This window comes from Chroicocephalus ridibundus, chromosome 12, assembly GCF_963924245.1.
Source record: "Chroicocephalus ridibundus chromosome 12, bChrRid1.1, whole genome shotgun sequence".
In the NCBI taxonomy this organism is placed as follows: domain Eukaryota; kingdom Metazoa; phylum Chordata; class Aves; order Charadriiformes; family Laridae; genus Chroicocephalus; species Chroicocephalus ridibundus.
Genome location: NC_086295.1, coordinates 7,488,830 through 7,513,415, shown reverse-complemented (window position 1 = coordinate 7,513,415; position 24,586 = coordinate 7,488,830). Strand labels below are relative to the sequence as shown.

Genomic DNA, 24,586 nt, shown 5'->3' with positions numbered 1-24,586 from the left:
GCTTTCAGGGTTTTCTGTTCTTGATTTTAATTAAGCTGACTTCTGTAGAAACTTCATTGAGAAGATTGGTGTTGAACGTTTAAAATGACATGTACTTTTACAAGTTTTGCATAGCACTGTTTCTGTGAAACCCTGTGGGAGGAGAGGTAAAATGGGGGAGAGGCAATCTGCAGGACTAGAACCATATGGTTAAAGAGATTGGTGCTTGAATAAGCGTGCCAGAAACTTAATATGGGGATTTTAGAGTATGAGCTGTGAAAACTGGAAACAAGAATGATGTAAGGCCGGGGTGGGGGGGGGGGGAGACACGACACACCAAGGAGAGGAAAAGTTGTCTGCCTATATCTACATTTGAAGCAGCTTTATTAATAAAACTCTCGTGTTCACCTATACAACTCCTTTCAGTGTGGAAGCATTGAGACAGAGAAAAACTGAACAGATTTCTTATGTACCAACTTAGACCTGCAAGATATTAAGCCCATTGGATATTCATATTTTTAGAAAACTGTTGAATAAGGTGTCGCAACACATTCACAGATATTAAGATTTCTTACTGCTTGGAACTTGTCAGTGGCAGCAGGGATAGGATCCAGGACATAGCTTAGAAAGTTTGAGCTTTTATCCTTGAGCTGATGAGGGGAGGAATACCAGTAAATGTTGTTCAAGACCTAATGTGGGTCCATCTGGCTGCTGGCATTGGGTCTGTCAGCCCGTGAGCAAGTCCCCTTTGGATTTCCCCTGGCAAAAAGGTAATGGGATTTGAATCCAAGTCAATAGGTGTCTTGATTGGGTTATGTCTGGAATTGAAGCAAAGATCTCGGAAATGAAGAAGTTGAGTTGGAGGTGAGTGAGCAGTGCTTGTCATTCAGGAGCTGCTCACCTTGCATCATCTAGGTGTTCGAGGACCAGGGTGCTCAGCACTGGGTTCAGGATGAGTGAAAAGGTGGTTTTGCAACTCACATGGTGGAATTACATTTTGTTTCTTCTCTTAAGGTATCTTAATTTTTGCCTTGTGAAAACAGGATGGAGAAGCAAGGGTCTGATATCTTTCCCAAGGTCCCCCGCTTTCCGTCACCCTGCTTTTCATATCTGAGTTTCATTTGGGGGCAGCATCTGAGTTTGTTTTGGATATTGCTCATAGCCCAAGGGATGATCCTAAACTGAGCTGGGAAATCTAGAGGTTTGTGTCTCTTAAAAATAGGCGAATTTGATCTTTAGGATTGTGTGCAGAGAAACAAAGGAGAGCCTAATTTGGTTCCAAAAAAACCCCACCAGTATCCCCCAATCCAAGCGTAAGAGCTGTTCCAGATTTTCTGCAAGAGGCAGAAGATGGGAGATTATGCAGATCATGATTTGGAGTATGAAATTCCTTTTTTGATGGTGGCCCTTTTTAGGAGCAGGAACAGCTTTTCTTGTTCTTTCCAGCGTATGTTTTCTGGTAAATTACCGTCCATATTCTTCTTTGGAAGGTGGGCTTAGTCTGTGAAACGAAACAATGAAAATACAAATTTGCCTTTTTTCATAAACCAAGTTAACTAGTAAACAAGCGGTTCATGCCCATTCGTTATCTTGTTCTAAAGATGGAGTTTTCATTTTAACAAGTCTAACGCAAACCTGACCAGAACACCGTTTTTCTTCTGTTCTTAACTCAAACGCTTCCCTCGTCTTCTGCCAGTTGTGGGTCCCAGTTCTGTGTTTTCACTATCTGCTCTTCCTTTGTTGGGCAAAGGTCTGTGCGGTTTCTGGAGATGACCGCACTACCTGCTCTGCGTACGAAAGGGTACGCCAGGAGCGATTGTGAAGGCAGTGAAAGAAAAAGAAAACCCAATTACAAACTGGTGAAGTGTAGTCTTTCATGGTTTTGATGCCTTTTCATCATCCATTCACTACACGGTGTGAAGGTAATTCTCCTGCTGGTGCGTATGGGCATCGCCCTGAAGTTAGATCAGTGATAAATTAACATTTTGCAGTGTTTGTGGAAACACTTGAAAGAAAGTAACAGATGTAAGGTCTGCACCTGAGACTGACATCTTAATTTGATGTTTCTGTAGTTTTAGGTATACCATGGAAGTTGATGGACTGTTCCTATTATCTTCTCGGCTGACTTCATCAAGCGCTGTCAGAAAAAGCAGTGAAAGTTCAGGCTATTGGAATGAATAGTGTTCTTTTCCCCCTTTACTGAAAATAATGTATCTTGTTTCAATTCAAAATATCAATACGGTAAAATCAGTGGCATTTCTCCCCAGTTACGTTAATGTAGGGGATTAAGTTGTCCCTTTACTTAGCAAATATAATGTTTATCTGGGGAACTGTCAATGCCCTGTGGTCGGCAAAGGAGAAATTCGTCTTGATTCTCTCGCTAATGGCTCCACCCCAGCGAGGGTGGATGTTAGCTGATTGTACCGCATTAACCGCGTGCTGTCGTGCCGTGCTCTTGGCACAGTGCTTATGGTAAAATACAAGTGGCTATTCTCTGTTAAATGAAGTAGTGCAAATTAAGACGGTATTCTGCTAAGCTTTCATAGACATTTTTTATGAAGCACTCAGACTTTCTTGAGGAGTCTACCTAAATGTGAATGAACTCTTGAACTCTTTCTTTAATTAGTACTACACAGGTGGGACATGAGAAATTAATAGAAGTTGGGTTTGTCCATTTGAACGAACGTGTAGATTGGCCTGAGGAATCGCAAGAGGACTGCAAGGGCCAGTGGAAAGCTGAAGTCTATCAGGGAAATACTGGCTCCGGAATCTTCATTTTAATCTGTGTTTCTTTAAGTCAGTATTAGTCCGTCCCCACCAACCTGAAACAAAAGAAAAAAAAACACCCAATAAACAAAGAAAACCCTCCTACTAGCCTCAGTTGCACCTTTTTGAGAAAATTGACTGAATTTTGTTTTTAAAATATAGGACAGACTGGTGACATGTTTCATCTGGTCGGTAGCTTTAAAAGTTCTGTTAGAGCAGTGGAGCTCTTACGTGCAGGACCGTGGGTTTATGGCCAGGACGGTCCATCTACCTGTCACAGGCGCCCTGGGCTCTCTGCTAGGGCTTGGATCCTCTTGGGCACATGCCGTCGGTAATTCGGGATACACTGAAGGTTATCGCTCCGAAGCCAGTGCAGCAAAGTGCTTGAGAAGGGAAATGCATTTAGACTGCTGTGGACTTCTCGCTGCAGCAGCTCTGAACAGCGTCAGTCCATCTAGCAGTCCAGGCAGATGACTTCAATTACTTGCTGCAATCCTGTAAGGCAATGCTGAAGTGCTTGTTACTATGATTTAATGGGCTGTAATTCTGTCACTCTTAACAAAGCACTATTTTGGTGAAGTCCAGCTTGCAGTGACTCACTTGGTAGCATTATTTGCTCTTTCTTGCAGATTCACTTTGATTTTTAAAAGTGATCCAAGCTCCAGAGAGGCTGGGGGAATGACCTACGACTGCATAGCTTTGATGTCAGGATTGAAAGGAAAAAGTGGAAGGAATAAGATAAGTTTACCTTGTGTTGGGCCAGTACGATGGATTAACCTTGAGACTTAGGCAAGGTGTCTGGCGGGTGTCTGTAGGGATGGGCGTTAATGTATTTGTTACAGGAAACCTGTGATGCTTTCTGAAGCTTGCCGTTAAATTAATTGGTGAATGGCAAAGAATGACAGCAGGCCAGAAATGTGCGGTTATACCCATCTGTTAGTTACGGGCTTGCCGGGCATTTGTCATCCTTGGCTCTCCAAGCAGCACACAGCAAGCATCATTAACTGAATTTAACAGGTGGGCAAGTGGCAACAGGTACAGCCGAATTGTTCAAGTCGTACACTGAAGACTGAGAAACTAAAGCTCTTCTTCCATGTCTGGCTTTAGATGCTGGCAGCTTACTGATGAAGAATTTACTGAGATAAAGGCCTAATTCATGTGCACTTTCTGCCCTTTTTTTCCTCTTGTTATGTGTGGTCTTAAAATTACAGGTCCAACTCTGAAATGCGGATCTTACAAGTGGTTGTATGCTCTGGGGGGGCTGTTGCTGGGAGTTTGTGAGCAAGTACAGTTCATCTCCGACCATGGAGCAAATCCCGTCTGTGCCTTCTGACAGCTGAGTTCAGGAGAGCATCCCCCTACCGTGGCTTTAGCAGGTGGGCTTGGGCTCTTGTTAGAGCTGTGAGCGGCTGTTACCCAGGGTTAGCACATGTGTGCTCTGCAGCCTCTTTGCATCTGATGTACTAATTAGTGAGCTCCGTGAACTGGTAATGAGCTGTATCCATGCCATTTTCCCCCTATAGCCCATGTAATTAAAGTAACCAAGTCAGATGCTTAGTGATAAAAAAGAATAATTCCAAACCATAATTCATCACAGTCATTTTAAGTTATTCAACAGTTACCTAATTCTAACACAGTACTGAATTATGTTAATTCACTGGGCCGCACTAATGGCCGGACCCAGCAGGACAGCACATCCAACTGCACTCAGCAGACTCAGCCAGCATCAGCTGGCTGCACAGAGTCAGTTTTTAGTCTGCATTGAAGCCTTTATGATTTTTTTTCTTCCTTTAGTAGTCCTAGGCTGATTTTTCTCCTATCCAGTTTCATGCCTAGAATTAACTGTGCCCATATATAAAGCTTAGCAGATGTTCAAGGAACCAAATAAGATACTTAGCTCCACTCTGCCTTTTTTTAAACTGTCGCTAGCAAGAGAGGGTTCCTGCTGTAAATGCTTTTTGGCACTTGGAGGCACTCTCCTCTAATGGCCTTACACAGCCCAGAATTACAACCTTTTCAGTGTATGACTTAAAAAAAATCCAGCAACCCTATATTTTGAAGGCTATAAGCCCATAAAGAAGGGCCTGAAAGTGGAAGGACATTTCAGGTAATGCTCTCTTTCTAATGGTACTGCATCCAACTCATCATTTTTGCAGGGAGAGTAGACTGGAAGTTGAAGTCTTGCTTTTAAATGTCTGAAATCCTGGAATTCTAGATAGTCATTAGAGAAACTAAAAAATGGAGTCAGGTTCTATATTGCCCTCCATCACATCAAAGAGCATGACTGCTTATCCCTGCCAATGCAAATTCAAGGCACCATACACTGAGTAGAGAAGGGAAAGAAACGACTCCTTTGCAGAACATTTATGATACTCGTGTGGGATAAGCAAGTCCTAAATCTTGGCCCTGTCTTCTTAATGACGTTTCGCTATCGCTGTTCTGTTCCAGGTGCCAACCTCCTGGGTGTCCTGCATTCTGGGAGCCCTTTGCCTACCCCTTGAGGTCCAAAATGCTGATTTAGGTGTCACCCCGAGTCTTGAGGCTCCTCTACCCTTTCTGGACTGAACCATAGCGTCCTTCCAAAGCCCTCAAAAGATTGTATGTCAGAGAGATTTCACTGGTAATGTGCTTCATCATCTGGCCAGGATCTGTAATTAAGATGCCACTGGACACTAGACTTCTAGCTGCTGAGGGCGTCAGCAGTTTGAAGGGGTACATTCCTTCTAAACTACTTTATTGACAGTTGCAGTGGATCACTGTAAAGGGCTCTCATAAGCTCCTGGTGTCCCTTTAATTTTTGTTTGTTGGTTTTTTCAGTTTGTTTTTTTTCTCTTTTAATTTTAACCTTCTACCAGGCTGGAATGTATCAGCAAATCCCTTCTTGTCTTTCAGTGAGCCCATTCCATCTTGACATCTGCCAGAGGTGAGCTGTGCTGGAAGCAGCATTTTTGTTGAGCACTTTTTCCCCTTTGTCTGAACCAATGACTGATACATACGATAAAATGCTGCTTATGTTTCCCTGTCAATGTCCATTGTCACAGAGCATGGTATAGACACGAAATAAAAGAAAGGCTCCATTACTAAATGATTAGGTAATCTTGGGTGAGCCATTTTATTGTCTGTGCTTAGCTTATGCTCCTCACCACCCTACCAAGGCTCGGACAACGTACCCTAGACCACAGCACACAGCCTTTCAGGTGCTGAAGCTGTTTTGGCAGTATGTAAATCTTGTCTGTGGAATGAATCCCATGTATGTGTGAAGGACCAGGAAAACCCCCAAGAGTTAGAACAAAGTTGCCTTCTAACTAGCATGCCGAGTGGGAATGCATGTGTAGGCTCCAATCCAGCGGTTTGGCATTTTAAGTCAGGCTGGAGGAATGGCTTTCAGTTCGGAGCCTGAACCGTTAACAAAAATCCCACTTCTGGTTGGTGCAATTCCAGTCGGGAGGGAAGGGGTAGAAAGAAAGAGTTTTTGAAGAGGAAAGACTGATTAAAACGCCTCATATTTTAGAGCAGTAGGCATCTGTTGTGACTTGTATTAATAAGTAAAAGAAGGTGTATAGGTTCATAAAGATCTGCCAGGCATTTTTTGTGCACTGGTCTTACAGCAAGTTCTGGCCAGTGCCAAAGCTGGATTTTGTAACTTGAGGAAAAAACTTCTCAGTACTGAGCAATATTGTGCATTCTGAACAGGCACAGAGACAAGATTACAGCTTCATTCCCTATTAGCAGCTGTGGATGACTTCTTAGTGTAAAATATTGTTTCTGAAGATATATACTAAATGAGAGGAAGGAGCGAGGTTTATGTCTCCGCAAATGTGTTTCTCGGGGGAAGGAGAAACCTAGATCATTTTCCTTAGTCCCCCAGAGAAGAAGATAGCTTGATGTAAACCAGCTTTGATTTATGTAGTCATTATAACCTGATCACAATGAATAATGCAATATCGCTTACTCATAACACGCTCACGTTAGATGGGTATTCTGGGAAAGTGCAATTGTCTTGTTGCCAAGTGCAGCGATATCTTTACAGGAAACACGTGGACAACTTTGCCGCTTATTTGACAAAGCCAGTGAACGAGTCTACGTTTCTATGCACTGTTTAAGTCATGCTAAACACATTTCAGTACAAGTTAAATATGTTTACAGCTATCTCATTCTTTCTGGTAATTGCATCTACTTGTAATTGTTGTCGACGTACATTGTGTTTTCTCAGAATGAAATAGAGCTGAACACCGCTGCCAGTATGGGGATGAATTGGGCGAGGGACAAAGCTGGGTTGGAAAAGTAGAGGCAGGTCATAGCCTTACAGAACAAATACATTCAAATTAGGTACTTGCATTTTGTGAAGTCGTGGAAAGGTTGTGGGGCCTTCACTAGAGCCACGCAGTCCCATTCAACAGGACGCATAAGGCATCGTCATACTTGCTGATACCTAGACCTCTTTACTAGAAAGCGTTCCTCCGCTTTTTCATGAAGAAACAGCTTCGTAATGGAGATCTACTGCTTCAGACAAGTCTGAGGAGCGAATATAATTAAACGAATGAGCTGCAATCTGCCTTTATTGGCAATATTTCATTTTTCTAGATGCAAAGCAAAATTCTAGATCCAGTCTCCTCACAAATTTCCTTCTCGCTGGGAATTCTGTTTCAGGGTCCTTTATCACCTTTTGAATCAGCAGTTGCATATTAATGCATTTTTTAAATTTTTAAATAGAGGAAATTAAGATCCAGACACTTAGCACTATCTGGCTAATTTTCTGTGTGAGCAACCCCCTGTTGGAAAGGGCCTTGGACCCGGAGCTCCAGTCCACTGGCGACTCCCTGGCAAAGTTCAGCAAAACCACTCAAACGATGTTCCCTGTGCAACTGAGCTACTTCAGCGGGTGAGCTATCTAGCAGTCTTGGATAAAGTGGCAGCATTGTTTTTCCCTACAAAATAAAACTTCAGAACGTACTGTGAGAAACTTCGTGCGCTATTGTGCTGTGCCTTTACTAGATTATCTGTTTCTAGCGGTTATCAGAGGCACAAACTGCAAGTTCCTGGCAGTAGCCCAGGCTTTCTCTCATCATCCCAAGCTACGTGGTAGTACTTTCAGCTACTGCTTTTAAAAAAGCAAAGTTTGTTTATTTGACGGCAAGTTCAGTGTCCATGTAAGTGCAGCTCATTGGAATTCTTTTTGTTTTACGGCAGAGAGCAGAAAAACACAATGCAGGAATAAAATAGGGCAGCTTTCCCTGAAGGTTCACTTGTTCGCAAAGGAGAAATTTGCCAGATGAGACTTTGTGCTACTGTCTCTGACCTCTATGTTCCTCTTAAATAACGAATATGGGGTGGGATTGTTTGGTCCGGAAGTAACATAGGCTTGCTTTGCCACAGTGTAGTGGACCCCGCATATCTGAGTTTTAAAATAATAGCCAGTTTTAAACTCCTTGCCCCAAGATATAAAAATAGCCCCCCCCAACCCCTCAAATTTCTAAACATTTGGTTATTTCCACATGCTTTTTTAGATCAGTTGGTGAACAAATGTATTGAGGGGTGGGGTAAACTTGCTTTGGGCAAGTTTGTGTCTTGTGTGGAATAGCTTGTGCTTCATGTCTAAAGAATGACATTTTAGGCACTCCAAGATCTAGCTCTTGGTTATCTTGCTTTTCTGATGAGTTGGGAGGAGACCGACTGACAGGTCTCCCTCCCCACACGCCTTTCCAGGACGGACCAAGGGTTTGGGTCGTCACGTAGGACAGCGAGCCTCCGGTTTCAGTTTCCCTCTCTGCATGAGAGTATTCCCAAACCAGAACTGAACCATGAAACCCAGGAAAGTCAAAAGAAATTTTTCCACTTTACTCAGCCAGAGGCTGACCGGTTCCAGCTGAGATTAATAGCTCCTTTGCTTCACAGTGTATTTCCAGCATCAGAAGGAGCATGGGGACGGCTGAGCGATCCTGCCTGGTTCCTGAGGCACAGCACTGACAGCAGGAATCCAAATACTCAGATTGCATCATTCCTTTGAAGTCGCTCCTTCTTTGACTTCAGTTGTGGTAATGATTTATATCAGCTGATCTTTAGAGCCAAAAATAGAACTGTTTTGACGTGACCTTGGACATGCATATTGGATCACCTATCTGGGTTTTGGATGATCCGCTTCGCAAAGAGTCGCGTTATTTCCCTGGAGTTCTACGTTGTTACCTGCTTGATGGGCTGTTAGAAGCTGAAATTTTCAGGAGAGGCCATGGGAAGTAGATGCTAATTTTTGATACTCGAATTAAATTTTGAGTTAGGCTTCCTCGGGAGATCTCACAGGGAGAGCTTTGTTAAGTTTTAGGTGTTATGCAAATGACAGCTATTACTGTTCTCTCTCAGCACATCAGATCCTGATTTGCTGTTTGGATTATCTAATCACTGTCAGCCCAAGTGTTTGGAGTGGAAGTAATTACTGCAGTACTTTCAACTAATTCCTATTCATGAAGTAGTAGTGAAAATGTTGATCTGAGGGATAAGTGAGCTAAGTATTCATGACGGAGTAGGCACCTAAGAGCATTTGGGGCTGGTTCTTGTTGCTTCTGTCAAAACGGCTGTAACAAGGTAAACAGTTCACGTGCCGTCTTCATCTTCAAGAAATACTGACAAGTCTCAAACATGTACTAGATCATGATGGCATCAAAGACCTAATTACTTGCTCTGTATTGTAGCTCATAACAGGGTCTATGATTAGCTCTCTGTCTTGGACACATCGTCTCTGCCGCGTGTTGACTGCATTGAAGGGCTTTCAGTGCGCCTAGGCAGATGCTGCCAAATTGCTTATTCATAGAAACGTAGAATGGTTTGGGTTGGAACGGACCTTTAAAGGTCGTCTAGTCCAACCCCTTTTTTATTGCTTTAGTGCTAGAGATTTAGGGTATAAGGGTTTATGCTCGGTTAAGGTGGTGTTGGCTGTTCACCCATGAGGTACTTGTGTCATGGGAGCATTGAAATGTGACTGTGATGATAGGACCCATTCCTGATCTCATCAGATCACTGACATTAATGGGATTCCGAACTGCATATTCAGGCAAAAAATTGCTCATTGTCTCTAATCAAAACAAAATACTTTATTCTGCTTTAAACTACTATTGCAGTAGAATCTCTCTGCCTAGAGATTCCATAAGAGGAGAGGGCTGACTAGCTCGTAAGGAAGGAGGAAGTTCAGGGGAGGAACCTTCATGACCTGACCATCTTCCAGTTTGCTCACATTAGCACTGTGAATGCCGTTTATTCTTTATTGGCGTAGTTACTTGGGTGGTGATGGTGGTGTCCTGAGGCACTGTCGTTAATGTATTCCAACCCTGGGACGCTTTTGTTAAAGAACTATTGTAATATGGGAGTGGAACCAAAGCTCAAAGACCAGTATTTGTATTGTAGGCTGATTTACCTTTTGCATCCTTGGAGGCACTTATGTGTAACAGTTTTCGGGTTTGTCTTTTAATTCCTCCACTTCCTCCCCCCCCCTCCCCGCCCCGGCTGTGCCCTGATTCTAATCTAAATCCAAGTCTTGGGTTAGTCATTGTTGAACTACAGTAATACATTCCAGTAGCACCAACTTACAGCTGTCTACCATGCTTGAGTGGAATTGATTGTCAATAGTACTTATGCTCCGAGTGGCATTTGGAAGGGCAATAACAGTCCTGGATCTGTGCCCTGCTGGTGGCAGAGAAAACTTTATTTCCTTATTTGTATTAAAATGTTATGCTCATCTTCTCCCCCGAATTCTGTGTGCTGTGGAGCTCACTGTTGCAGCTACAGCTTTGAGATGCTTGCAGAGACCCAGAGAGGTGTTTCTGTGTGCAAATGGTCTGAGTAGGACGTCATCATGTTGTAGTAGTTGTCCTCGTGTCTGTTGTGCGATGGTAAATGCGTTACTGAAGGATTCTGTTCTCTTCTATGGGCTTCTAATTGCTAAGATAAAACTACAGATTTTTGAAAAGCAAAAGGACTGGATACTCCAACTTTTGATAATCTCTTTTGGGTGGGGTTTTGGAGAATTTTTCGTGTCAGGCATGCTGACGTTATCTGGACCCAGCAGACAAGATTCTCAGAAGGCAAATGTAGAAAGTCTCTTCTAGTATAAGTATGTGCATATCTGAATTGCTTTTTTGGTGGCAAGCCCTCATTTTGGTCAGTATCTGGTCATTCTGGAACAATTAATTTCAAACCCTTGCATTAAACAGAACAGGTTGAGTGGCCAATAAGCTGGAAAATTGGAAGAGAATCTTGATGGGTTCAGCTGGTGCCTGGCATCGGAGCAGCCCGTCCGTATGCTAAATGATTCTGCAGCCAAGTGGGCCAGGAGCAGGAGTGTCCATGTGTGAGGCAGAATAATAAAACTGGGGGGGAATAATGTGGTTCCCTGAACGTCTTTATAGAAACAGCTAAAAGCTGGTGAAAGAAGCACAGCAAGTCAACTAAGAATCATTTTTTGGGCACAGAAATAAAGTTACAGCTGCTTTTCATGGACCTAATTGTTCTGTGCTGAATACATTGTTTAGAAAACCATCAAGGGTTCAAAGGATGGCGTTGCCTCGTCTGCTGGTTACCTGTTGGGTGCTGGCGTGGCTGGAGGCAGTGAGATGTTTTGGTGGGTCTCGTCACTGATCCCTCCAGTGAATTTGTGCTGCGCTGGAGCTCTGCCAGAGCTGTGAACTACTTGATAATGGCTGATCAGATTTTTTTTCTTTGAAATCACACTTATTTTAATAGCGGTTTTGTTTTATTTCTGACTTACCAGGTGCTACTTTGGATTTACTGATTAAATGTAGGCTGTGAACAGTTGGCAAGGCTTGTAATGCTTTCCTTCTATACAGCCAGTGTGTTATCTAAGCTGAGAGCTATGGTTTTGAATGCAAGAGGATGGTAGAAAGTGCACCGCAGTTAAAGAATAGGTGGGAAGATTGCAAGAAATGGGGGCAGAAGTTTGAGATGAAGTGGCTTAGTGCTGCAGATGGAAAGGTGCTTGTTCAACCACTCTGCATAGACAGTCTGCTCCAAGTGACTTGAATTTAAATTCAAATGGACCTTGGAAGCCAAATGCCAGTTGTCAGATGGTCCTGGGTTCTACTGTTAAATGATCTGCCTTGTCCATTACCCAGTACTTCAGTTCTTTTCCCTTATGTATCCTTATAGGTACAATATCCCTTATGTATTCCCTTATACGTACAATATACAGTTATGGTTTTGTCTCTTACTTATGATAGAAGTTCCATTCCTACCTGTTTGCTCAAGGTTTCCTCAAGTCTGTCTTAAGCATACAAGACTGGAACCAGTAACAAATCCCCATGGAAAAGTGTGTCACTTTATTTTAAAAAAGCCGTTTCCTAGAAAGCCCTACATTTGCAAGTATAATTACAGCCTTCTTCCTAGCACCTTTCATGCAAGCCTGCACTGTCTTCGTAAGCATTTCTGATTGTATCATAATTCAAAAGAAATAGGGTGTAACTATCCATTAACTTGATTTTTATTTTCTGTCTAAGCTACGGAGAGCCATTAATTGTAGCTCCAGAGCAACAGCTGATTTATGGGTTTAACTTCTATGCAAATATTAGTGATACTCAAGTCATCGGAGATGCCAAGTTTATTCTCTTGTGTTTCTAGATTTACCAGAGATGCTGGTTAGTATTCAAAAAAGCTTCAAGCAAAGGGCCAAAGAGGCTGGAGAAATTCTCAGATGAACGAGCTGCTTACTTCAGATGCTATCACAAGGTAAGATGTGGTAATATACTTCTTTCTTAAACTTGCTTCTACTTACAATCCAGAATAAAATCTGAAGTTGTCATGTATTAATTGCCCTGAAGATTGGAACTTTTTTTACTATCGAGGTCCTAAACCCACTTGTGGGTTTAGTAAAATAATGCAGTAAAGCAGAGGCAGAGTAAGTATTCTATTTTCTGCTTTGCTGCAAACATCTTGCTAAGCTAATGGAAAATGACTTTATTTTTAGGCATTTCCTTTCTTCTCCTCAGCCCTTTAAAATCAGAGCTGAAATACTTCGCAGTGACTGCTGCTCTTCATGATTACGGTAGCAAACATCCAAGGTAATGCGTGAGTTCCAAAAGCTGAGTACTTAGAGGTTCCCATTTCACTGGGATCTTGCACCCGTGGGGTACAGTAGACAGCTACAGATATGAAAGGGAACATGCAGTGTTTTGTGCAATGGTGATGTGAAAACCTTTGCTAAATTCACTACTATTAAAAGAATGAAGTTCTTCCCTCTGATCACTTCTCTGGAGTTATGTGCACATTTCATATTCATCTGAGAATTTACACGTGTAATTCTCCTGGGCATGGAGATGAAAATAAGAAACCCTTTAATTTATAATTGTTGTTGGCAAAAGCTTAATATATTAGAAGATTAGGAATTATGTGCATAAATTCCTAGGAGTCGGCGAGCACAGCTGAGCTTGAGGCCGCTCTGCACTTACTCACTTTGACATACGTTTAGGAGGAAATCTCGAGGGAATACTGAATCTGAATTCAGACTTGTCTGTCGACGTGCCATGTAATTTGTAATTCATTGGTCATAAAACCTGTGGCTATTTGTAGTAAGTCATGCCCAGAAATAGTTTATTCAAATTTTTATAAAGCAACTTTCAAAACTAATGAGAAGTGCATTTTTTTTTTTGTCATTCGGGGGGTGTGCGAGGGTTGCACAGTGCGTTTTAGACAATATCCAGCTTTGTGTGAAGTGTGTTTATATTGGTATGACTCTGTCAATTATTGATGCAAATCTGTATTTCTTCCGTTGTATTAATGCAATATATCAGCAGCACACGCTGACTTGAGGTTCAGATTAGGTAATGGATGTGAAATCCATGAGGAATCTAAATGAGGTTGGATTTTTTTTCTCTTCTTTCAAGAAAATCTGTAGGTTAGCACTTACTTGTCGCGTATGTAACCTAACAGCAGTTTCCTGCGCCTGGATCTGCAGACTAAAGCACCATAGAAAGTTCCACTGGCTTTGAGGGATTTTCAGCTTTAAGTCAAGCTTAGTCTGTAATTAACCGTTACTTATTGGTGAACTATTGCTGCTTCTATGAATTTAGTATCTGGGTAGCTCTGGTAGTTTATTGGATGGGAATAAACAATGGTCAAACTCCACAGTCGGTCAGTTTTGGAGGAGTAAACCAAACCTAAATGCAGGTCACTTGAATGTAGCGTGTGCTCCTGCAAGCACTGGAACAGTGAACTGATAGATTATGTCCTAAATCACCTTTTCAGGAACTGGAGGGTGACGTCTTGGGGTCCGAGTCTTATGCTGAGTATACCCGAGATCAGTCTGAGCTTCTGTGGGGTTTTTTTGGTGTCTTGGACCTGCTGAGCTAGACTGCCAGCTCCGAGCTGTGAGCCCTTCCCCTAAACGTCGGTCTGCTTCGGGTCCCAGGTGTGTAGACCCAAATTACGGGGTGCAGTGCTGAGGTTTCTGCCAGAATGCCTGGATAAAACGGGGGGATCTCTCCTCCCAGCACTGCATCAGCCTGGACACTGGGGATGAGCTGCCTACGCAGGGATATTGCCATGAACGTTTGCTCCCCACGTTTATCGCTCCTCTTTGCCACTCTCTAAATGAAGCAGGGCTAACCCAGTAGAGCAGTTTAAATGGGATTGCCCAGGACAGGGGGTTGTCGCTTACGCAGCGTTGTTGTTTGGCAGTGGGGCTCTGCAGTGTCCCCATTTTTGCACTGTGATGGCAAATGAGACTGTCTTCTAGTTCTAGAGTCAGCAGCTCTACAAGTTGATGGGAGCTGTTTATTTTTAATGAACTTTACTGAAAGGAAGCTAATGAATATTAAATAGCATTTTCTGGCTAAAATGTGTTAACTTACAAAGACCACAGGTGGATAAAATGAGTTTGTTTATTTAATAAGCTTTGTACACATGTGGAATTCTAAGGTGGCGGATAATGCAGCTTCTAACAGTATTAAATATGAGGTGTTGAAAAAGGAGAACATGTCACTGCTGCTCTGTACTCCTCTGTAGTTGAACTGGTTCTTGTAAAAAGCATGGCTGGTTATTAATAAAAAAGCTAGAAAAACAATTTAATATGGCAGAGCCTGTAACTAACACTACTTGTCACCTGGTTTTGATGTATAACGTTAATGGGACTGTGGTACTCAAGACATCAATCCAGGGGTCTAGCACAGCCATTGCTCTTGTCTGGATGTACGTTTGGTCAGCAAGAGCAGCTGTTGTAAAAACTGCTTGATGGTGTGGAGAGGCTTTTCCGTGACTATTCTAATTCTGTCACTCCTGGGCAGAAGGCTGCTTCTCGCTGCCTCTGACAATAAAGTTAATCCTCCAAATGAGAAGCCCAGCCAGTCCTGTTAACGTGTCAGGTGTCACCGTGTCAAAAGCTTGTGCTAATGAATCTAGGGGCGACTGCGGTTCAGCCTGATAGATGATACTGTAAGAGGAAAACCTCACTTACAGATTACCCGTGTTTCAGAAATATGGTCGTTAACTTCCTACCTGGGTTCTGAAGTGATTCTCAAACGCTGTTGAAAGCAGCATCACATCTAGAAAACTGAGGAGCCCCCACTCACCCCATCAATCTTGGGAAAGGTTTAATCCATCATAAAACTGTAAAGGGTAGAAAAAGAAAAATGATGAATGGAGCTAATTTTTCAATAGCACCTGCCTCCTTCACTGAAGTGTTAAAATTGTTTCATTTTGTTGCCTTCTCCTCCCCGCCCCCCCCCCCCCCCCCCCCCCCCCCCCCCGTGAAGAATGAAAGTGCAAATGTTTCTTTCATTTATTAATGTAAAGAGTCTCTCCAGAGCATTTGTTCTGATGGCACCGTGGTGGTACTGGTCACTGAAGCTGGGCCGCTGTGGTCTGAGACTGTAAAGCATCTCCTTGGCACCTCTATCCATTCAGGGGCTCCCCTTCATCCTCCTCATCCTCCATCTGCCCTGGATCCTTCACCCTGGGTCCATCCAGACCGTCCTGTCTGGTCACGAGCAGTGTGTCTGAGGTGTCTCTCGATGTCTTTCTGTCATATTGGGGGGGTCCAATTTGTTCTCATTTGAATGCACGATGTATGTGCCAGGGGCTGAACTTTGGCATCCTTGCCACTCAAAGTTTAAAACAAGAAAAGAAATGAGTACTTTTTTGGGGTATAATATTGACCTTCAAATGCTTTCTAATCGTGTTCTATTTTTTTTAAACGTGGAAGGGTTATTAAAGTGTCCTAAAATACAGGTCATCTGAGAACCGTCGTCTGTAGCTTATGAAGCGAACTGGAAATCTGCATACACAAAGCAAATTGCCCACTTAATTCATTTGGTCCCACAAGGGAGAGAAAATAATTAGGATCCAGGCTACGAAATCTAGGCAGAGAGTTGCCTTTCAGGTAGCTGTCTAGTTTTCACTTGGTAAATGTAAATAATCAACCACAAATTACCATATGCTTTAACAAAATAATACTGCCGGAAGGAAGAAGTTCTTGTTTCTCCAGGTGACTTTTGACTTTGCGGTGTGCCAGAAGAATCCTTAATATTCCAATACAAAACCAACTAATTGCATGCTGCTGACAGGAATATACTGATTCCTCGAGGGGATCTAAGTTTTAATCCGATTGTATTAATCTTGCCTTGAAACAGCAGAAGTAATTTAAACAGTCTTTCTGTCTAGTTATGGAATAATCCATTTGGAAAATTGAATTGTGTAATTTGTAATTGTTTTCCAGGCTTGCTAATGCAAAACTGTATCGGTAGCAAATTAAATGTTTAAAGTATGACCACTCTGCTAATAACTGACTGTTAAACATTTATTTTAATGAATACTATCACTTACTATGAATGAAATGTCTAGTTTGAGGCTTTAAAAGAATTAAAGGAACTTGTCGGGATCTTTTGGTGTCTTCACCGTAAGGCCATACATCGAGGCTCACCGCAAGTGCACGGGGCAGGTACGTGTCCTTCCGTATGGGGAACGAGAGGGATGGTCAAAACCAAGCCTCTAAATCTGGTAGTTGTTCCTGGCTTTAGTTTCTTTGAAAAACCAGCGCTGGACACCAGTGGGGTTATGGCCAGTGCGTGCAGTTCTGTACGTGAGCAAGTGAAAACCAGCAGCTGGTGATTTCTCCCACTGAGGAAAGGAAGATATAGGCATGAATAAACATGAATAAACATGAATAAAACAGACATACATAAAAATATATATAAAAAAAAATCTATATAAAATTTTAGTATGTTATATATACTTAGTAAAATAGACAGGTACAGGCAAATCTTATAAGCAGGACGGGGCTGGAATTGCAGCATTAAATGTTCCCTGGCGTGTCCTGGGAAGTGTTCTACCTGAACTCATCATGAGTTTTCAGGAAGCCAAGACAGAAGCATAAACTCCTTAATTAAGATTAAAACACAAGATACTTAAAGCCATTGAATATGGCAGTTGTGTAGACAATAAATGCACTCCCTTTTGTTGTGTGCTGAAAGGCTACCCGTATTTGGAAATTATCTACTAATTCAAGCAACAGTTTGAATGCTAAAGACCACGTGTGTTTGGCATGTTTTTGGAGGGAATGGGAGAGGTGGAAGAATTTTTGCCGGAGTGTATCTGGTCGGGGTGAAGCTCTGTCTGCTTGTACTCTTGGTTGGGGAATGAATGATTAGTCCCTGTTCCTGGTTCAGAGCTCTCTTACCACACAGCTCTGCAAGTATCTTAGGTTTTAATCTAATGAAATGTATTTCAATGATATGGATTGTCAACATAAAGGAGGCTTGAAAGTAAAGGGGAGGGGAGAAGTATGCAAAGGGAGGTTCATTCTCCTTGTGATTTCTCTGTTAATGCTGTCTTAGGTCTGATGTTTGTGGTTTACCCTCCTTTGTAGAACTGTTTTTTAAATGTACATTACTTACTAATCTCAGATACATAAAGCATACATGAATTAAACAATTAAACTAACCATAGAAACACTGTTTTGCATGAGCCTGGCAGGAGGAGAGTTATTTAAAAATGCCCCCCAAAAAAAAAAAAACCCAAAAAAAACCCACCGAGAAAACTTGAGCCTCAAATATTTGCAGGTGTTTGGTGTCTGCTCCTGACTCCTTTCCAAGAGCGCGGTGGAGGGGGTGTTAGCAGCCTGCCACTTCTTCAGCGAGAATTCGGTGCATATGTGCCAGACAATTTGAACCATCTGTTGCATAAGGGTGAGCAACAGGGAGGCGATTTAGGCACCTGGGATAATGATGGGATTTTGAAGCACCTGGCTGGGTGACACAGCAGGTCAAATAGCAAGTGATCTTTAGACGGCTTCTCCCTCGGGAGCACAGGTGCTCTGTTGAGCCTTGGCAGCAGGAATAGCTTCTTGGCTAAAGCTGGATCTCGCCAGGAGGGGCTATTCCCACACCGGAGTACCTCGGAACCTCTGAAAGGAGAAGGCAGCTTCAGGGGCTGTCTCAAAAGGGAAGAGAGGTCAGCTGCTGCTTGGGTGTATTGACTAGATGATCTCTAGAGGTCCCTTCCAACCTCTACCATTCTGTCATCCTGTAATATTTTTGCCAGACATGAAAATCGGGTGCCACGGGTTGTATCCAGGACAGAAAGCATGCATGAGCTGAAAGACTGAAGTGAAGTGACTCTTGTGGTTGCTATCACTTGTGCCACTGACTTCAGAAAGAGTCCCAGGGTGACAGGTTTTGTCCATCTGTTCTTCTCCCTGTGTCTGCTAGGTGTTGTACTGAAGAAAAACTTACTCTGAAACCAGCTTGGAAGAGACTGGAGTGTGTGCATGTTACCGTAGACATTTGGGCCTGGGTCAGAGACCAGAACTGGGGACTACCTGTCCGTCACACTGCAAAGGGACATGCTTAGGTGTCAGCTTGTGCAGCTCAACTGAAGCAAATGCCATCAGGAAATCTTTAGATGCCTGTGAAGACTTTCAGCCCGTGCTCTGTGAAATGCCGTTATACAAGAGCTCTCAAGCAGTCAATGCAGCACAAAATAAACCAGGAGCTGCCAAATATCGTAGCTAGCATTTCTGCAAATATAAATAACACCCCCCCCTTTTTTTTTTTCCAGTTCAGAGCTAAAACCACCGGGTTTTACAAAGGATGTGATGATCAGTGAAATTAACGACGCGATGCTATTGATTTCAGTATTTCTTCAAGATTTTTCCCCCAAGGGGTGAAATCGCCTGCAATTTTATTTGACCAGGCCGTGAGCCAGGGCTCTTGGCGTGTCGTTCTGGCGCGTGGCGGCTGTGCGTGGCAGTGCAGGCAGTCTGCGTTCACACAGGTGTGCTGGTTTAGCCCCAGCCGGCAACGAGGACCAGGCAGCCGCTCGCTCACTGCCCCCATTGGGATGGGGGAGAGAATTGGAAGAGTAAAAGTGAGAAAAAGAACCCTCATGGCAGCACAGCCTTCTGAGTTTTCTCTGAGAGAGATGAATTAACTGCTGATTGATACCCCAGAAAAGCAAAATAGACCACTGTGAATACTGCGAAGGCAGCCGATAAGAGATAAATAATGTCTGAGATAATCTCCATTGTCTTCTTCATAAGGCAGTGTGCTTAGAGGGAGTACAGTAATAAAAAGCAAATGTAGGAGAAGGCATATTGAAATGAAAACAATTTTTTCTGTTCAGAAGGATGAACTTTGGGATCTCAAGCATGAGCTGATTCTTGTAAAATCTCTATTGGAATATATTATTCTGCATTTGAGATTACAAAGAAGTACTTTATTGCAGTAACTAACTGGCTTTTGAGAAGAACTTATGATAAGAAGGAAAAAAACTATTGCTGTTCTCAGCACCAAAATGATGATGCCATTATAGTCATGTTTTTTTTTTTTTTTTTTTTTTTTTTGTATTTAGTTGTTTCTAAAGAGGAATAGGGGACTGTGAGTTGTGCTGTCATGAGGTCAAGTGACCCAACCACCATACCTCTGGACACGTTGATGTTTGTACCGCTCCTTAATGGTCCACTGAGGTGACTGTAGCATAGAGTGGCTGTCCTGACTCGGGGGGCGCAGAGTGACATTGCGGTGCTGGGCCACAGGACAGAGGAGGAGCTGCTGTGTAACTTTTAGTGAAGCTTTTCTTGACTGGGAGACCCAGAGAAAGAAAATTATTGGATGCAAGTCATGTCTATGGCTTCTGTACTCCTCTGTGCTGGAATTCGATCTTTTTGGAATGACCGGCTGCTTCTGATGTGAAGGCCTAGATGTGAGGGAGACTGCAGGTATCTGAGATACTGGCAGGAGCAAACCTCAGTCCCCATGGCTGGGTTCAGAGATCACAGAATCACAGAAGGGTTTGGGCTGGAAGGAACCTTAAAGATCACCTCGTTCCAACCCCTGCCCTGGGCAGGGACACCTCCCACCAGCCCAGGTTGCTCCAAGCCCCGTCCAGCCTGGCCTTGAACCCCTCCAGGGATGGGGCAGCTACAGCTTCTCTGGGCAACCTGGGCCAGGGGCTCACCACCCTCACAGTAAAGAATTTCTGCCTGATACCCAGTCTAAATCTACCCGCTTTCAGTTTGAGGCTGTTACCCCATGCCCTACCATAACACTTCCTGATAAAGAGTCCCTCCCCATCCTTCCTGTAGGCCCCCTTTAGGGACTGGAAGGCCACTATAAGGTCTCCTTGGAGCCTTCTCTTCTCCAGGCTGAACAACCCCAACTCTCAGCCTGTCAAATGATGCAGATGATGCAGTCCTAGAGCTGCAATGTGGATATGACGTATAAGCAACACTGTGCGAGGCTGGAAGCCTTGGGTAGGGTAGGGCTGAGCTGGAGATTGGAGTGAGGAGACTGGAAAGTACAGGATATATCTAGCAGTAGAGGAATGAGGGGAAATGGGTGATGGATACTCTATGCCAGGGATGCAGAGTCTGGAGGAGCTCATGTAGGGAGATCGGGCTGCAGCTTGCAGCCGTAATGAGAATGAAACATGACATCTTGGGAGGTAAAGTGTGGTCTTTCAGCGATGCTGGGAGTGGTGAAGGTGAGATGTACAAGGTTACAGTCACAGTAAAAGAAACAGTGATGAAAGTAAATGTTTTAATCTTGTCCTTCTCGTATTCCCAGCAGTGTTACGAGCATGTGCTCCCATCTGGCCGGGAGGCGCGTGACTCAGTCTGAACATGGGGTCATTAGTGATACTGTTTGGGTGGGTGGTTGTTTTTCGTTTCCCAGCCCTGTGCAGTAGCTGGCAGCCTCCCACATGGTCAAGTGCCCTTCGCCCCCCTCGCTAGGACGCAGGGTGGCTCCCTGCCAGGGGCTGAGGCATCTCGTGCTGCCCATCGCCGGGGGCTGTTGGGGGGCATGGGCAGCAGTGGACCAGTTGGAACTTCTGAGCCTCCTAACTGCTGAAAGTACTTCTAGCTCCTGAGCCAGCACGGAGAGGCAGCGTGCAGTTCCCTGCCTGGTGTGAACCTTTTGTGATCTCGCTGAGCCCTGTCACAGCATCCTCAGGATTCATCACACCGGAGACAATTACTGGGGTACCGAGCAGTAGGAGTGTGACGTGCCTGATTTTAAGAAATGAGCTTTCCATTAGGACAAGTCCTAGAGAGCTAAATGATTCATTACCAAAACGTATGGCTACGTTCTGCTTCTGCTAACTTTTGTACTCGTAGGTACAAAACTTGATTAGCACGTTCACTTGCAGAAAATATGAATGTGCTCAGTATAAATGTCAGGGTGGTTGCTGCACTGAATGAAAAAAGTCTAGTTTCTTTTTTCCTCTTGCATTTGAATCCTTTCTTGGCATATGAGAAAAAAATACATGAGAGTTGAACTTGGCAGCTGGCAATTTGTGCTTGACCTGTCATGTGCTGAGCATGATGGGAATAGGTCGTGACAGATTTGTCATATTTAACATTGAGTTCGTTGGTGTCTTGTTAGCACTGGGGGATGTGCTTCCATCACAGGATTTCCTGGAAGAGTGGAAAATGCTCATGCAAAATTAAGCACAATTAGGAAGTCTCAGTTTTGACACTTGTCAAAATCTTGAACCTGGAGGCTATAAAACCTGAGTTTCTAAATTTGGCAGCTATCAGGTTTGGTGTGCTCCCCATGGGATGTTCCTCCGTTGTTCCTTCTCCTACTACCCACAGAGCGAGGTTCTGGACATTGGATGTGTTGCTTGTTTTTATTTTGGGGAGACAGCGCCCACCGGCTGCAATTTGTTCCTTCCATTCACAGTAAGATTACCCTTTTCAGAGGTCTTACTTGAAAATGTGATTTTTGGCTGTCTGTTCTCCCCTGCTGGAAAGGAACGGGCAGTAAATTGACTTCAAGAAGGAAGTGACTTAGGATGAAGGGCCGGGGGGGCGCAGCGGGTGTGCGGCTGAACCCGAGATGCTCTAGAGCAGCAGTTTCTGTTGCCGGACCCAACAGCACTGAGAACTCTTTATACTTCCTGAGTCTTATAAGGCAATTGCTGCATTTCTTTGTTTGTTTAGAATTGACACAGTTTGATATGAGACTATTCCCCAGGACTAATGAGACCAAAGTAGTGAAGTTGCGAGGTTGTACAGCTTTGGGAACATTTCTGTTAAATTCCCCCTCTTTCTCTCTCGCACTCCTACCATGTAAAAGAATCAGTGAAATGTTTTCTGGTAATGAATATTTAAATATAACTTCCTGGTTCCCTGTCTGGATGCTAACCTTTATGTTAAAAGGAACTTAAGTAATGAAGAATTCCTCCTCAGTCAAATTTAGGAGTGTTACTTGTGGTGGTGAGGGTGAAAAGTGGATGTTAGAAATATGAAGCAACTGTAGTACGTATTTACTAAAGCTGTATACAAGGTAACAGATACATGTTTATTTTTTTGGTGTGAAAGCTATTTTTCCCATGGTTTTTTTGGCAACCAAGCAACAGAAATCTGTGTTTACAAGTCTGTGAATCTTTAAAGCTAAAAAGCTTTCTAATAGCTGAAACTGTGATATTTTTTTTTTCTTTTTAAGTGGATTATTCTAACAAATCCTCAACTTTCCATCAAAAAATATTTAGAGAGCAGTTTTTCACCATTCTTACAGCTTTGTCCTCCACGATGAAAGCTGTACTGGAACTGGGCTAGCTCCTCCAAATGGGTGAATCCTTTAGATTTTTATCTTCACTTCTATTTGCTTCTGCTACGTCAGGTTGGTCTTTCTCATGTCCTTCACGTAAATATTTCTCAAACTGGAGTGAGCTTTGATTCCGCCTGCCTCTTGGCTAAAATCCTGTTCGGATGGTGTTGCGCTGAAGCTCACGCACAGACAAGAGAGAACTGGAGGACGTGGCTGATTCATCGTCCAGGGTCATCAAGTTGATTGTCGAAGGTGATTGATGTCAAGGCTGCATTTCTTTAAGAGCAATCGTAGGCATGTTCATGCTCTCTCTCCTTTTCTCTGCCTTTTGCAACATGATATAATTCTTTTCTCTCCTTCTCCAGTCAATAATGGATATATATCTGTTCTAGCTCCTAATTAAAACTCTGAATTGTGCTTTTCCAGGTCACAGAGCTCAATAATGTGAAGAATATATTACGAATGCCAAAAAGCACAAAGAAGCATGCTGTTGGGATTTATTTCAATGATGATACCTCCAAAACCTTTGCTTGTGAGTCAGGTGAGTAAAGTGGTAACGCACATTAGAAAGCATAAGAGCATTAATTGTGGAATTATAAATGTATTATACCTACACACAGATTTTCTGGGCATTTATACAGAACTTGAGGCAGATGAGTGGTGCAAGGTGCTGCAGATGGAGTGCCTTGGAACGCGAATCAATGACATTAGCCTTGGAGAGCCTGACTTGTTGGCATCTGGAGTAGAGAGGGAGCAGAGTGGTAGGTATATAAGTGTTGACCTTCTAAATCTTTAATTGCATTATTTTAAAGCCTTTGGACTATGCATGTGAATATCAGAAATAAATTGGTGCAAAATTGTTGTTCCAAGCCCTTCTCCCTGTTCTGGAGGGAGGGGTTTGTTTCTTTGGGAGGTTTTTGTGCCTTTTTTTTTTTTTTTTATTGCTATCAGAGGAGATAGTTAAGGTAACTAGAATTATTTTGGAATAGCACTTTTCTTTCTCAGACAGGTTAGCTGCTCTTGGAGATGGGGACTGTCATTTGTTGTGTGTTTTCTTGTGTGATGTCTGTACAGCAGTTTCAGTCTGTGACAGAGGCTCTTTGGCAGCATCGTAAAGCAAATAATAAATAATAGTAATTGCGTGCAGAACCTGACCCCATGGCTACTTCACTTTCCTAAGCAAGTTAACTGATTACATGCACAAATGCAATTGCAATGTATTTATTCATGCACACAATTTTATTAATTGTTTGCACATATCAGGATTATGGTGGTGCAGTTCCCTCCAGCATCTGAATGCATGCACACACAAATGTTTGACGTCCTTTGAGTGCAGTGTTCTGACTGCCCAAAACATGGAGTTTATTGAATTACTGGAAGGAAGTGGGTTTTTGGTTTTGAATTAGTTGTTCTAAGTGGAAATTAGATCTTGTAATAGAGGTGGAAAATAGGAAATTCCTTTAATGACTTGCACATTTAATGAGCAGGGATTTTAGACTAACCTTTTGTTTTTCTCCCAGAGAGATTCAATGTGTATTTGATGCCATCCCCTAATTTAGATGTGCATGGGGAATGTACCTTGCAGATAACATTTGAGAATATCTGTCTTTGGGACATCCAGAATCCCAGAGTAAAACTCATCTCTTGGCCATTAAGTGCCCTGCGACGCTACGGGCGGGACCCATCTTGGTTCACGTTTGAAGCAGGAAGGTGGGTGTGTGTTCGCTGTGTTGTGTTGCTTTCCTCGGTGGTGCTGGGTGGTGCTCTGGACGACTGATGAAGGTTGTTGAAGGAGA

The 24,586-nt window shown here is 43.1% G+C and overlaps 1 protein-coding gene across 4 annotated transcripts in view; it reads left to right on the top strand.

Moving 5' to 3' along the window:
• The window catches only part of DOK5 (docking protein 5), a 45,024-nt gene that overhangs the window by 8,555 nt on the left and 11,883 nt on the right, over positions 1–24,586 (top strand). For 2 of the 4 annotated variants that reach the window (XM_063350345.1, XM_063350347.1), the window contains exons 2-5: positions 12,367–12,474; positions 23,217–23,331; positions 23,411–23,551; positions 24,311–24,500. In XM_063350345.1, coding sequence (XP_063206415.1) covers positions 12,367–12,474; positions 23,217–23,331; positions 23,411–23,551; positions 24,311–24,500 — 554 coding nt within the window. The remainder of the gene's footprint in view (positions 1–12,366; positions 12,475–23,216; positions 23,332–23,410; positions 23,552–24,310; positions 24,501–24,586) is intronic. The other 2 variants (XM_063350346.1, XM_063350348.1) reach the window with 1 other exon arrangement.